We start from the raw sequence: 16,356 nt of genomic DNA, 5'->3' as shown, positions 1-16,356 counted from the left end.
AAATTACAGCAAACAACAATTTCATGAGAAAACATTTCAAATGAGTGTTAATTACCACCATATTATCATAAATCGAGATCTGGTACATTGGAATCAACTCATCTTTGTGATATCATGAAATCTTAGCTGAAAGCGATGATTCTGATGATAACTAACACCAAAAGGCATATGTGGGACAGTGTGTCAATAATGCTTGGAAAAAATACCCCACATTTTACGGAATTCCATGCTTATTTTGCTCATTCCTCAGCAAAACCAATTGGCACATATTTGTTATTTATACATAATTACGTACAAACACTTGGTTGAACATTTGTTGGAATCTGTTTGAACTCATTTTGAGATCATTACTATATCAAACTGGTGGTGATCTTCAAATACTCTACCATGAATCAAAAGAAAATTGTATGATACAATTGCAAAGATTCCATAAGAACCAAAATTTGACATTCAATATTAAAATATAAAAGTTGAAATGAATATGTATTTTTAAAATGGTATCTCCAATTGCCCTTTCATGTTTTGATTTATTTTATCATAATAAAAAGGCAATAGTTTGGCTATTACAGTTCTAACTACGAGGATGTCAGGGTAAAAACAAAATAAAAAATGTCCATAAAGATATTCATCTGATTGGTTGAACTGAAATAAAACAAATTTTCGTCTTTACACACGGTAAAACCAAATTGATTTTGAAAAGATAAAAATTTGTTTTATTCAAAATAAATAATGCTTTTACAAATTTTCTTTTCTATGTGACTGGACATTATATGAAAATAGCACCAATTAAAAATCCATGTTACTTTTATCATTTTCAGAGAATTAAAAAAAAATGTGCATTTACAGAGAACATTTAAAAATAGTAAATTAAAGGTATCCGATGCAGCAGAAGAACAGGGACTAGTCATTCAATAATTCACACATCACTGAAAAAACTAAACAAGTTTATGAAAAGGCCCCAAGGTACATAAATAAAATGGCATATCACAGAGTAGCATTCTTATGCCTAGCTTACACCTCTGGGAATCAATGCGCTTTTTGTACATCCATGATCCTAGTAATGATGGCATTATTATCAGGGAATCAGTCAGGCTATTGCATATTTATCTCATAATCAGTTCCAATACAAAGCAAATGACGGGTGAACAGGAATCAGAAAGTAGCAAATGGCAATTGCTACAGCTTCTGTGATTGCAAGCGATGAGTGAGCAACGGTGCAATTATGCAAACAACCCTTTGAAACTCAGGCTAAGCATAGTAAATCTTGCTTGAATGAATAAAAGAGGCAAATATACTTTGTTCTTCACAAGGAGGGTTGGAAAATTTTGAAACTTGTAAAAATTAGCGAGCAACCATTGCAGGCATTTGCGCCTTAAGTTGCCATTATTACACTTTAAGCTTTTATTCTGTATCCCTAGGCATGCCTGCATATTTGAGCAATATGTATCATAACGCAAGCTAAAATCTTAGCAATATGTATCATAACGCAAGCTGAATACATAAAAGTGTAATTTTCATATTTTCACTCAATCCCAACCTTGACAAGTTTCGATATATAGGTGTAAGAGGAACACAGGAGAAACTTACAAACCCCATAAATATCATGGGAGTTATTGATAGACAGAGAGAGATGAAAATTAGACAGAAAGACTTTTAAATAGAGGAAATACAGATCATTATATCCCTGAATACTGCATAAAGATTAAACTTACTGTACATAATTCCTAAACCTGTCCACAGTAACAGCTTCCCCACTTAATGTTTGTGTTTTCAAAGTCACTGAATTACAACTGTCAGTACCTATGTGTTACAAGCCGGTCCACCTTCATCTTATCAATGACAAAGAAATATCATGCAGGGACCACATTTGTATGATCAAAATCATGACCTCACGCAGGGAGCCGTGCCTCCTCCGCTTCTTCAAAGGCAAAGTAGCCGTTGCCGCGACAAGGACGACGGTCCACGTAGGGGCAATCGTCATGACTTGGCGCTAGAAGCAGGAGGGAATGTGGTGTTGAGGAAGGCCTTCATCTTCTCAAAGACGGTGAAGGATATTGCTGCAGCTGGTATTGCCCTGATGTAGTTGATGCTAAGACCTCGGTAGAGTCCTAGGAATCCGTGCTCCCCGTAAACAGTCTTCAGGTTCTGTAGGATGCGACTGGAAAAGAGGAAGAAATGATATTCAAAAATTGAATTAATGAAGAGCACTGTAAAGGCAAAGTCTTTTTGTATTCCCAAGAATAAAGTACCATCAAACAGGCATAGACCTACACTGAAAAAAAAATCAAACTCAGATGTGAAAAAAAAAGTTGAGAAAGTTTGCAAATTACATTCTTTTGTTAAACAGTGCAAGTTGGTCACAATGCAAATGCGTGACTTGACGATGTCACACACTTGCTACTACTTATGCTTGCATATTATACTCAAGTCTATATTGACCTTAAGATTAGATTACTATTGGTTCAATATTTTTTTTTCAGTTGTGTAACTTTCAATAAAAACACACAAATGCATCAAACATACATTGTAATATATGTACACAAACACATATTATGATGATATGCTACTCATATAATTGAACAAAACATGTAGCAAGATAACAAAAAAAGAAGATAGAGAATTACTCTGATTACTGTATGTGAATTAATTTATGAGAAGTGTCTTGCAGCCTGAGCTGAGCCTTGAATAAATCTGATAATACCGGGGTGCGTTTCATAGAACTAATCATCAGTGATTTTCAATGACAATTTGTTACAAGGTAAATCCTTGCATCTGATTGGCTCAGAGGATATTAGTCAGTGAAAATCACAGACAAATCTCTCCATGAAATCCACTCCTGGGGAGCACTTCATCAACATTTGGGTCTGACAAGTTGTCAGATCTGGGGTCCGTTGCAGAAAGAGTTGCATTTAAACGCAAGTCAAAAAAATCAGTCGCTAGTCCCAAATGCGCGCATTTGATTGGTTGAAAATCAAGTTGCGCATGGTTTTTAGAGTTACGATAGATTGCAACTCTTTCTGCAACGGGCCCCTGACATCTTTCCTTGAATTTGATTGGATGTTGGTATGGTAACTGTCACATAAAACATCTGACAAGTCCTTGGGCCCCGCAACACACAGGTGAGCGATTAATTGCTGATTGAATGAACAATTTCTATTGGTTCCTAGCCAGTCTACTGAGCATAATGCGCATGCAACGCTGACCTTTGTGTTACGGGCCATGGGGTCCGTTGCAGAATGAGTTGCATTTAAACGCAAGTCAAAAAATCAATCGCAAGTCCCAAATCCGAGCTGTTGATTGGTTGAAAATCAAGTTGCGCATGATATTTAGAGTTGCGATTAACTGCAACTCTTTCTGCAATGGGCCCCAGGTCTCTGTATCAGGCTGCATGAATTGGACATTGTATGGGAGGAGGATGTAAATAACGACTTTGATTCTTACTCTGATGAGTTTGGCACCATGTGACCCAACTGCATTATCCTTCTCACCATGTCCAGAGGGTAGCTTTATGAAGGAAAAAAACAAAATACATATAAAGTAAGCGTCTATCTTTACTCTCCTAGCATTTTTATCTCTAATAATCTCCAGATTACCTCCCTAAGAGCAAATCTTGAAATGCATAAAGCAAAGAGAGAAAACATGTTCATGTACGTCTTTTATCAAAATGGAGCAAAAGCATGAATGAATGGATAAGGTACCTCACCAAAAGTTAGGACCGTGTCTTTCTCCACAATAATCCTGTAAGATTTTTTCATCGCTAATCCTCACATTTCACCATAGACAAGAGAAATGGGTCTGCAAGAAGCTACAAAATGCCTTTATATATAAAGCAAGATTCATGCAATAAATCTCTACAGCAGTAGCTTTCCAACATTCCCCATTGCCATGTGCATGATGAAATATGAGAATTCGCGACAAAAACACAGTTGTGGATACCTGCGAGAACATACAGCCCTTTTGAATTAAAATGTACCCAAGGGCATGTTTCTCAAAAACAAAAGCAAATGGCCCAATTTTAACAGCTTATAACTTGTAATGCCAGATTACAATACACTGTACAATGCCGTAGCCATTTCATTCTTTCATAGCATAAAACTCAATTATATCTCGACACTTACGTAATGGTCTGAACTTTTAGACCTGCTACTCCCCCAACACAGAGGTTTGCTGGGATGATAAGCATTATCTCTGTGGAGTTGTTTGGTATAGCTTTGGACAAAGGATGGTAATGTTTCTCTAAGAATGTATTACTTACATGATGGTCTGAGCTATTGCACCTGCTATTCCCCCGACAAAGAGGTTTGCTGGGATGATAAGCATCATCTCTGTGGAGTTGTTTGGTATCGCTTTGGACAAAGAATGGTAATGTTTCTCTAAGAATGTATTACTTACGTGATGGTCTGAGCTATTGCCCCTGCTATTCCCCCGACACAGAGGTTTGCTGGGATGATAAGCATCATCTCTGTGGAGTTGTTTGGTATCGCTTTGGACAAAGAATGGTAATGTTTCTCTAAGAATATATTACTTACGTGATGGTCTGAGCTATTGCACCTGCTATTCCCCCGACACAAAGGTTTGCTGGGATGATAAGCATCATCTCTGTGGAGTTGTTTGGTATTGCTTTGGACAAAGAATGGTAATGTTTCTCTAAGAATGTATTACTTACGTGATGGTCTGAGCTATTGCACCTGCTATTCCCCCGACACAAAGGTTTGCTGGGATGATCAGTATCCTCTCTGTGGGATTGTTCGGAATTGGTTTTGAGAATTGTGGAGGACCTTTTGTCAAGAGGAAGATCTTGGTCGTCTCATATGTGTAGAAAGCAGCACCTATCAACCAGGGAAATGCAAGATATTACAGAAAACTTCAAGACCTAAATTTACAGATGTCCCGGGGCGGGGGTGTCAAGCTCATCCTAGTTCTAGAGGACAAAAAATAAGTGTGTATTTTCAATGTGCACATTTATAGATAATATAAAACTAATCATATATATTATACGCACACACAGAAAAAAAAGAACCTGGGGGGGGGGGTTAAACCTCCTTTGAGAATTTAGGTCCAAATCATTGGAGTTAAGGACTTGCAAGCCTCCAGGCATGAAATTCCTTTCTCATGGACTATGATTCATCCAAACAGCTAAAGAATGTGTTATGCCTACATCTAAGGATATCTGTATTACACAATACTACAAATCTCATGCCTTATTGGTCTTTGAACTCAGCATGTAAATATGAGAAAATACTTACCTGCATACGGAATCATTCCTATGAGTGTTGGAGTTACTCCCCTGTACAGAGCCTTGAAGTGACCCTCCTAATGCAAAAAAACAAAACAAAACAAACAAATAACAAGAAAGAATAAGCTAGCATAATATCCAATGTTTTTGTAATATAAAGATATAAATACATTGTAGCTACTATATACATAAAGATATTGCAACTTCAATAATTAAAACCAGACTTAAGGAAAGAAGGTCAAGTCAATATAAATTATGCTTGGCTATCTCTAAAACAGGGGCACAAGTGGACTGTGATGAAATATGCCCCAACAGGTCACTGTATTACCGGTATGCCATGGATATTTTGGAAAAGATCATTACAAATTTGATATCTCTTTCATGTATGAGACTTTAGCTTGAATCAAATAATCAGACATAAAATAAATTTAAAGAAATATCAAAGCTCAATGAAAGGGGAAGACAACGCTAGAGTAATGGTTTTTATAAATAATAATAATAATAATATGTCCATTTACATAGCGCAGTTACTATGTGCATATACTCAACTGCGCTTTGATACTTGGTATCATATTATTACCCCGGCTGTAGCTGAGCAGCCATACTAATAGGCGCTAAAGCGTTCAAGGAAAAATCCTACCGGGTACCCATTCACCTCACCTGGGTCGAGTGCAGCACAATGTGGATAAATTTCTTGCTGAAGGAAATTACGCCATGGCAAACAAAATAGAGAAAGTATTGATTAAATTTTGGCTAAAATAGTAATAGACTTTTGAACCAGCCAAACAGAAACATTGTTAGCGCTAACAGAGCACTAACAGTTGGCCAAGTCACATCTTTTGGATGATAGCTGGATCCAAGATGTAAATAATGCCTTGTTTAGAAATTAAGCATAGCTGCAAAATTTGCATTAGTTGTATCAGAACTAGCAGTTGTATCTGGAGCCCGTTGCAGAAAGAGTTGCAATCTATCACAACTCTAAAAATCATACACAATTTAATTTTCAAACGATGAACAGTGCGCATTTGGGACTTGCGATTGATTCTTTGGCTTGCGTTTAAACGCAACTCTTTCTGCAGCGGACCCCAGGGCTCCGTAACACAAAGATTAGCAATCAATCGCTAAATGAATTGGCTAATCAAGATCAATGTTACACGCTCATTTGTCGCAAAATACTGACTAAGAACCAATCAGAAGCGTTCTTTCATATTTGCTATTCATCGCAAACCTTTGTGTTACGGAGTCCAGAACTACCAGAATTAGCACAATAATAGAACTACCAGTAATAAAATTTCTGTGCAGCCGCTATTGGAAGTTTAAAGTTTTACTCATCTGATATGATATGAAAGCAGCTGCCCATATGTCATGTAATATCAATCTAACAAATAAAAGATTTTAACTGTGCATTCAATGTGTCTGGGGCAGCAGGCCGAATGTGAAGTCACAAAATAATAACAATTCCTAAATATTATTCTTATTTCATCAAACATTCGGTCATATTCTCTCTCATTTTTCTGGTTTATTGAAATCAACAAGAGGTGCGGGTGATCTTTCCTTTTGAACAATATCTTATACTTGAATTGAATGGTTAGTCCCAATGTCACTGCTAGCTGTGTTTTTTTATACTTACATGATGCCATATTGTGTAGAAGGTATGGATAATCCCTTTATACTTCCTCTCTCCTCTACTTTGATAGGCCAGCCGAGCCCTTATCATGTCCAAGGGATAGGTACAGATAACAGCTGCTAACCCTGTAAAAAGGTGTAACAATGTTAGGTCTTAAAGGTAAAAAAAAATAAAAACACACTGGGCAAAGCCACTTTTATATTTATAAAGAAAAATTCTCAGTGAAAATCAGTGGTAGAATGCTTAATTTTAGCTCCCTGTGGGATCCTGTTTCATAAAACATGTCATGATAACAAATCGTAATAATAATTCAAAGCTAGGACAATCATTCAATTAGAATGGCAGATAGTGATCTTGTTATAAATTGCCGCTTGGTCTACATGTAGTCACTTTGGTCCGAATTCACCAAGGTGGTTTTGAAAACCCACGGTTGAATCCATTGTTTATGCAGATTTCCTGTATAAATTACACTTAATTTAGCATGTGTATAAAAAAATGTCCAATGCTGATGCCCTCTTTTTTTCACAGTGCACCAAATTGACGCCTGTTGCCATGGCTAGATCATTAATGAAAGTGTGGACATCTACAGAAACAGGCGTCAATTTGGTACACTGTGGCAAAAGCATGCATCAGCATTGGACATTTTTTATACACGTGCCCAATACGCGCTAAATAAGCGTAATTTATACAGGAAATCTGCATAAACCATGGATTCAACTGTGGGTTTTCAAACCCACCTTTGTGATTTTGGGCCTTTGTTTTCTATTTAGTCTCATCCTACAGTCTAATCATAGTTCACCTACAATCAATTCATCTACTAAAGATTAATTTTGGTCAATCTACCATATAGCCCATATACCACTCTGTCTACTTTCAAGTTAGGCTATACCCATTTGGTCTAATATAATCTCGGTCCAACACTAGTCTATGTAAATAGATGAATCATGAACCAATTTTGTCTTAACAAAGTGCCATAGAATGAGTAGATAAAGTTAAAACAAGTGGAATGCCTCTGGCCGTCTCACCTGCATCACGCGGTTCAATATAGCAGCAGTGCTGACTTTGAATACTACTCTAACTCGCACAAGATGTTCAGTGATACAGGGTTACTCTTATGTCCACTTTTTATGAACTAGACCAATAAACTTACAGAGATATGATGGTTATTCAACAAACAAGTGGAATGCCTCTGGCCGTCTCACCTGCATCACGCGGTTCAATATAGCAGCAGTGCTGACTTTGCATACTACTCTAACTCGCACAAGATGTTCAGTGATACATGGTTACTCTTATGTCCTCTTTTTATGAACTACATGTAGACCAATAAACTTACAGAGATATGATGGTTATTCAACAAAAAACCCCAACATGGCCAAAGTTCATTGACCTTACATGACCTTTGACCTTGATCATGTGACCTGAAACTGGAACAGGATGTTCAGTGATACTTGATTACTCTTATGTACAAGTTTCATGAATCAGATCCATAAACTTTCAAAGTTATGATGGTAATTCAACAGATACACCCAATTCGGCTAAAGTTCATTGACCTTTGACCTTGGACATGTGACCTGAAACACGCACAGGATGTTCAGTGATACTTGGTTACTCTAATGTCCAAGTTTAACGAACTAGACCAATAAACTTTCAAAGTTATGATGGTAATTCAACAGATACCCCCGATTCGGCCAAAGTTCATTGACCCTAAATGACCTTTGACCTTAATCATGAGACCTGAAACTTGCACAAAATGTTCAGTGATGCTTGATTACTATTATGTCCAAGTTTCATGAATCAGATCCATAAACTTTCAAAGTTATGATGGGAATTCAACAGATATCCCGAATTCGGCCAAAGTTCATTGACCCTAAATGACCTTTGACCTTGATCATGTGACCTGAAACTTGCACAAAATGTTCAGTGATGCTTGATTACTATTATGTCCAAGTTTCATGAATCAGATCCATAAACTTTCAAAGTTATGATGGGAATTCAACAGATATCCCCAATTCGTCCAAAGTTCATTGACCCTAAATAACCTTTGACCTTGGTCATGTGACGTGAAACTCATGCAGGATGTTCATTGATACTTGATTAACCTTATGTCCAAGTTTCATGAACTAGGTCCATATATTTTCTAAGTTATGATGACATTTCAAAAACTTAACCTCAGGTTAAGATTTCGATGTTGATCCCTCCAACATGGTCTAAGTTCATTGACCCTAAATGACCTTTGACCTTGGTCATGTGACATGAAACTCTAATAGGATGTTCAGTAATACTTGATTAACCTTATGGCCAAGTTTTATTAACTAGGTCCATATACTTTCTAAGTTATGATGTCATTTCAAAAACTTAACCTCAGGTTAAGATTTGATGTTGACGCCGCCGCCGTCGCCGTCGGAAAAGCGGCGCCTATAGTCTCACTTTGCTTCGCAGGTGAGACAAAAAACCCAACATGGCCAAAGTTCATTGACCTTACATGACCTTTGACCTTGATCATGTGACCTGAAACTCAAACAGGATGTTCAGTGATACTTGATTACTCTTATGTACAAGTTTCATGAATCAGATCCATAAACTTTCAAAGTTATGATGGTAATTCAACAGATACACACAATTCGGCCAAACTTCATTGACCTTTGACCTTGGTCATGTGACCTGAAATGCGTACAGGATGTTCAGTGATACTTGATTACTCTAATGTCCAAGTTTAATGAACTAAACCAATAAACTTTCAAAGTTATGATGGTAATTCAACAGATACCCCGATTCGGCCAAAGTTCATTGACCCTAAATGACCTTTGACCTTAATCATGAGACCTGAAACTTGCACAAAATTTTCAGTGATGCTTGATTACTATTATGTCCAAGTTTCATGAATCAGATCCATAAACATTCAAAGTTATGATGGGAATTCAACAGATATCCCAAATTCGGCCAAAGTTCATTGACCCTAAATGACCTTTGACCTTGGTCATGTGACGTGAAACTCATGCAGGATGTTCAGTGATACTTGATTAACTTATGTCCAAGTTTCATGAACTAGGTCCATATATTTTCTAAGTTATGATGACATTTCAAAAACTTAACCTCAGGTTAAGATTTCGATGTTGATTCCTCCAACATGGTCTAAGTTCATTGACCCTAAATGACCTTTGACCTTGGTCATGTGACATGAAACTCTAATAGGATGTTCAGTAATACTTGATTAACCTTATGGCCAAGTTTTATTAACTAGGTCCATATACTTTCTAAGTTATGACGTCATTTCAAAAACTTAACCTGAGGTTAAGATTTGATGTTGACGCCGCCGCCGTCGGAAAAGCGGCGCCTATAGTCTCACTTTGCTTCGCAGGTGAGACAATTACATGATCCGGGCATTGGACTAGATGACAGTTGGACCTAGTGAGTATTAGACCAAGGGACACTTGGAACAAAAGGTAATTAGACCAAATTTACAGTAGACCATGTGGAAACAACAACACAAAATATTCACAGGACAGAAATACAAATTTTAAATGTAAAAAATACCCCCAAAATGTCAAGTGTATATCTATTTACCTGCCAATGATCCAGATAACAGCTTCATTTTAGTTTTCTGAAAAAAAATGGACAGAAATCTCCATATTGCATCAATTCCATTGATACTGACAACACAAGATCTACAATACAGTACAAAACTATTTATTCTTACAATAAATAAATTTATTAATAATAACTTTTTGCTTGCTACTCATTGTATGAAAATTGTAAGATACAAATGTTGAGCGATTTTCTTAGGCTCCTCTACATTTCTATTAGCAATAAATATCTTGTAAAGGTTTAATAATAGCTGTATATTTACCCAGGATAGCCACTTCAGTTCCGAAAAATGTTCTCCCAGCGGGCCCTGCTACTATTATTACCCAGCTAAGCTAGGCTACCGATTCAGGTACACACAGCTTTTTGAAGAATTATTTCCTGCCGGTACCAATTAATCTCACCTGGGTTGAGGCAGCACAGTGTGGATAAATTTCTTGTGGAAGAAAAACATGCCACGGCTAGGATTCGAACCCACAACCCTCTGTTTGAAAGGCGAGAGTCAGAACGACTGGACCACGACCACTAGACCACTTTTTTTGGACAAGTGACATTTATAGAAAATTTTGAAGTCAAATTTCTCTGAAAAGGGTTTCATACTGTCGTTTTGCCATACAACGTTTCAGATAACAGTATGCCCGTCTCTCCATGCCCTTTAATCTCCCCAGTGATATCTCACCTTCTTACACCATTCATACGTCATAAACTGGATTGCCCCGTATGGGAATATCCTGACCATCATCGCTCCATTGCCTTTATAGAGAGCTCGGTATCCCTCGTGTTCCACTACCTCATTTATTGAGGACCACACACCTGTCATTCAAAAGGAAAAAAAATAAAACATTACTCAAGTTCAATGGAGAAAGAATGTATACCAGTCTAATGACTTGAAGTGCTGCATCATCAACTTAGGCATCTGTGACAGCAGTCTGATGAAGCGTGCAGCCATAAGACAAGATAAGATTTTTTAAAACTCTATCGACACCTGATGGGGAGTACGAGAATCTCAACAAGAACATATTTACAACAATGAATTAGCGTATGAAATGAACATATTTACAATAATGAATATGCATATAAAATGAACATATTTACAGTAATGAATACGAGTATAAAAATGATCATATTTACAATGATGAATTCATACTAACGTTTACATTGTAAAAGTAAAAGCTTGCAAAATGTTTTACCTTGCAAGGTAAAATTTTATGATTGTGAAAAATGTTTTCTCATGTCATCACACCAGCCAGGTGAACTTTTTCATTAAAGTACGTAGTTGTGATTGAAATCAGGATTATTAATAAGGACACACGTCTGCATCTTTGAACAATCAACAGCCTAAAATCTCACTTCAGCGTAGTCTCTTACAAAGAGACGACCAGCAACGTCAACCTGTATTATGCATGCTTGTTCAAAATATTTTCTAGCTATGATGTATATTCATGCATTCTGTTTCTGTTTATGGTAACTCCCGTAGGAGCCTAGCAGGACAGCGTTTTGCTGTTTGGGTTGCTTGAAAATTCAATGTGCTTCTCTTTGTTTCCAAAGGACATTGTGCAAATATCCTGTAGAAAAAATTATGACATTGATGAATTTCCATAGTTACTATTGATCGGATCAATCGTAACTCTTTGTAAGACGGGGCTCTGGTTTTAAATCTAGTTTAGTCCCTGACTACAAGGGTAGCTGGATTCACCTCACACTCACAGAAATCATCCTCGCCCTTCCCCTCCACTTTACTCTATTCAGTGCATCCTCCTCCTCAACCCAACCCTCCTATTCTCCTACACCACTAGCTTCTTCCATGTCTTCTATGGTCACCCCCTTCCTCTGACCATCCTCCTCCTTCAACCCAACCGTCCTATTCTCCTACACCACTTGCTTCTTTCATGGTTTCTTTGGTTGCCCCTTTCCCCTCCAGGGGGCCGTTTCATAAAGCTCTTCGTAAGTTAAGAGCGATTTTAAGAACAACTGGTGAACCTTTCTTACACGCTTAATCATCGCCACTGAATATACTGTTTACCAGTCACCAGTCATTCTTAAAGTCGAGCTTAACTTATGAACAGCTTTATGAAACACCCTCCAGGTATGAAAGTAATTAAGTATATGATTCTAGCCAGTTATATTCTTACCCAAGTGCTGGAAGTGTTTATGTCTTGCTTGTAGTAAGATTTTGACCCTGTCCAGTGGAGCAATAGCAGTCTTGGCACAACATCCAGCCACACCTAAACAGAAAATAAGCATTTACAGGTGTGTAAGATTACCGAGTTCAAATGAGGTAGGACAGGGCTCCACACTAACTTTCTCTCTCTGTGGCCAGATCGGTCCACCAAAGTGGTCAATATCATATTTTTGTGGCCCCCAAAGCAACTTTGGTGGCCATAAAACAATAGAAAACATTACAATTTAGCAAAACTTTGGTAGCCAAACCGGGCCACCAAGTGTGTACGCATGTTTTCTAAAATTTTCAAACCAGTATCTAATCCCTGAATGTAGTAACATCTCAGGGTGTCTGACTAGAGAAGTATGTGACAGGCCAGTATTCAATATCAGGGAGGGCACTTATGTATGACTCTGAGCAAGGAATTTTATCTAGATTGCTCTTTATTTCACAGAGCATTTAATAAAATGAAAATGCTTTTGGCATTATTTATATCAACAAGAGCAAATGACCTACAAAATAATGAACCAAAGTTCACAGCAGACAAAGGAAATCCTGCTTCAACTAGTCTAGTGTACAGGATATTTTAGCATCAAGGTGAGATTAATGATATTTATCGGCCAATACAAGTATTCTATTTTTTTATTCAGTTGATTTAATATACATGAGATGCAAACAATAAACATTAAAATGAACAATAATTAAATAACCATTTAACAAATTATTAATGACGATGAATACTAAATAAATGTCGATTAGGCTAAATGTAGACCAAAAGCTTCAGACTCTGTTTTATTTGGTTGTTCAACCGAATTCCGTTGGCTCCACTCACCAATTAGAGAGACCAAAGTTCTAACTCGATCTTTACAGGGACTTAATGGCCCTGAAACCAGGGAAGTGAAGTTGCGCGACATCCAAAGTAAGTCACTTTTTTTTGTCCTTTTTTAAGTTTATTTTTTTCCTGTTTGGTGCATTTAAGGCAAAAACTGAATAATATAATCTTTATTTTGGTCCAGTTCTTTTCATATATTTTCATGAAATAAAGACAACAATCGATGAGCCCTGTCGGAAGGATTTTGCATTTTTAACCCCCTAATCTAAATGGCGGCCGCACGATCGCGAGCCGTCTGTGTACAAGGAGAAATGGAAAAAATGTCTAAAAACTCCTTGAAGCAGACTGTCAGCTGTCTAGACTAAATGAATATGTTTAACATATAATGAATTTGTAACAAGCAGGACAAACTGCGATGATAAACCATGGCATGCGTTGAATCATGAAAAAAATAATGCAATGAATCAATGCATGGATTGACTTGAAAACTGAAGTGAATGGTGCCTCTGCCCTCTGCAGCTCTGCCTCTGGAAAAAAAAATTAATGGCTGTCAATCATTTTTTTTTCTAAATGGCTCACTAAAAATAAAAAGTAATTTCAACACTACTTCATACATGCAAAGCACGCCAAGCAAGCTGTAGTAATATTATTGCTTGATATTGGCAAGCCAGGCATTTAATTACAGTTTTTACAAAAGACGCGGAAGCGGGCGGTAACAGGCACATCGGATCGCACGACACGGCATCTGTCGGGTCAGCTCGGGGGCAATTGATTTGCTTCAACCGCTCAAGAACGCGCAAGAGCCAGAAATCACTCAGGACAAGCAGCACACAGCCAAAGCCCTATTTTTCATTTAAAGAAAATTTATTTGATCTTACCTCCGGAGAAAAAATTCTTGAGAATTTCATCGCCACTTTGGGTTGATTGATCAGCTGATTCCTTCATGTTTACATCAAATAAATTGCCCCGAATTTACAGCTTGATTTCCAAGCCGAGACTAAGTGGAACAAATCCTGCGACCAACGAACGTAGAGGGCAGCAATTGTTTATAAAACGATTAAACTTGGGATTGATTTTAGTATTTCCAATTTCCATTTACAGTTTATAGTTTCATACAAAAATATGCAATATATATACATTAAAAAGTATTTGAAAACAAAGAAATTAAAAAATGGCTTAAATCTCAGACAGACGATATAATTATTTACTAATTTTGCCTTGAAATTGAAAGTAAAGAGGTCAACAAACTACATGTATTCTTCTGATACCCCGGGGGGCCACTTCCATTCACGAGTGGATACCATGCGCGACCATGGGGTCTCGAAAAGCACCCTAAACACGTAATTTCCATATTCTGAAAATGCACCCCTTAACAAGTATTGGCGTGTGAAACCCTACCCTTAACAAGTATTGGAAACAAAACGATACTTATGGAAAATATTCCTTGAAATGAACCCCTAAACAAGTACAGGAATGTGTTATTGTTGGTCCTTTCGGTCGTCGGCTTTACCCTTTTTTGGTACGACCCCCCCCCCCCCCCCCACCTTCTACACCTCGCGCAAATCGGACTCTAAACACGAAGTGTTGGGGCAAAAAGGACATCCTTTATAAAACATTTTAATTTTGTTTTATCGTCCCCGCAAATTCGACCCTAAACACGTAATTTTCTTAGCGAAATAGATACCCTTTTTTCATTATTTTTGTGTTTTTGACACCCTTATCACGTTACGTACGTAACGTGCCCTATCGTGAAAAAGACATCCTTTTTACGTGTTTTTTGGTCGCGCATGGTATCCACTCGTCAATGTAAGTGGCCCCCCCCCCCCGGGTCTGATACTAGTAATACATGTAGATAAAACGAGAATTTGATGAGGACGAATTTGGTGATCTGCCAGTGGGGCCGATTGCATGAAAGGGTCTTTCCAAGGACCGTCTTTCGTGTCGCCCATCTTTATGATCACTGATCTAGTGGAGAGATCAGTCTTTATGATACGCTATAAGCGGAGTGTTTCTGAAATTTATGATAAAAAATAAGATTTGTTAGCTTGTTCTTAAATCAAATTTTATACAATTTCATGATATATTACATCATTTTATAAACAAATATTTTGTTCATTTTAAAGGACGAATAGAATATGTTTGCAGAGGATTGGTTTAAAATGTATTTCACATGGCGCATCATAAAAGATGGGCGACACGAAAGACGGTCCTTGCAAAGACCCTTTCGTGCAATCGGCCCCTGTCTCTTATTCTCAGGATTATGAATACAATCACCATGTTTATTCAGCTCAATATGATCATCATGATGAAAATCAAACTTTTATTACAAAAAGAAAGTGTTGATAACTCTTGAAAAGGGTGTAATGAGAAAGTTGTTTGAAAAAGTATAAGCAATACACATGGTACATGTTATATGAAAAAAGGGGATTTTATTTATCTTTTACTGTGCAATGTCTTAACTTTTATACCTTGTAATCGTCATAAAGGACCATGCTCGAAATGGTGAAAAGGGGACTGGGGGCTTCAGCCCCCCTCCACTTTAAGTTCAAAAACCTTAACAAAAACTTGACCAATTATGACTGTTTTGCATGGTCAGCCCCCCCCCCCAATTTTGGAGAAGGAAAGGAGAAAAATAGTTTAAATTGAGTTCAGTTCGTAGTGTTTACTCTTTCACAAACGCTCGATCTTTGATCCCCCCACCCCTCTCGATCCTCACTCGCTTTTTAAAAATAATTTTCTCAACGCTCTTTCTCCATGCAATATATCACCTTTATACTCATCTAGTCTCATATAGCTTTTATTTCCTTGCAAGCCAATTGTATCAATCAACTGAATCTTATAGGCAAAGCTTCTTATCATGATTATGGTTCTAGTAATTAATGATATACAGGGAAAAGCAACAATATCCAGCCGAATAT

The 16,356-nt window shown here is 37.4% G+C and overlaps 1 protein-coding gene across 2 annotated transcripts; it reads right to left on the bottom strand.

The window, feature by feature from the left end:
- Window positions 1–250: 250 nt before the first annotated feature.
- LOC121431678 (graves disease carrier protein homolog) lies at window positions 251–14,473 on the bottom strand. 2 transcript variants are annotated; one of them, XM_041629327.1, is made up of 9 exons: window positions 14,317–14,472; window positions 12,578–12,670; window positions 11,125–11,258; window positions 10,428–10,464; window positions 6,867–6,988; window positions 5,247–5,313; window positions 4,667–4,829; window positions 3,442–3,504; window positions 251–2,158 (listed from the first exon to the last, which is right to left on the bottom strand). In XM_041629327.1, exons 1-9 carry the CDS (start codon window positions 14,381–14,383, stop codon window positions 1,978–1,980), a joined length of 927 nt encoding a protein of 308 aa, XP_041485261.1. In that variant the 5' UTR covers window positions 14,384–14,472; the 3' UTR covers window positions 251–1,977. The 2 variants fall into 2 exon arrangements, with proteins under 2 accessions (XP_041485261.1, XP_041485262.1); XM_041629328.1 differs by lacking the exon at window positions 3,442–3,504 and having other exon boundaries at window positions 14,317–14,473.
- Window positions 14,474–16,356: the final 1,883 nt, after the last annotated feature.

The sequence above is a fragment of the Lytechinus variegatus genome, chromosome 18, assembly GCF_018143015.1.
Source record: "Lytechinus variegatus isolate NC3 chromosome 18, Lvar_3.0, whole genome shotgun sequence".
Lineage (NCBI taxonomy): Eukaryota > Metazoa > Echinodermata > Echinoidea > Temnopleuroida > Toxopneustidae > Lytechinus > Lytechinus variegatus.
This window is presented reverse-complemented; position numbering and strand designations above follow the sequence as displayed.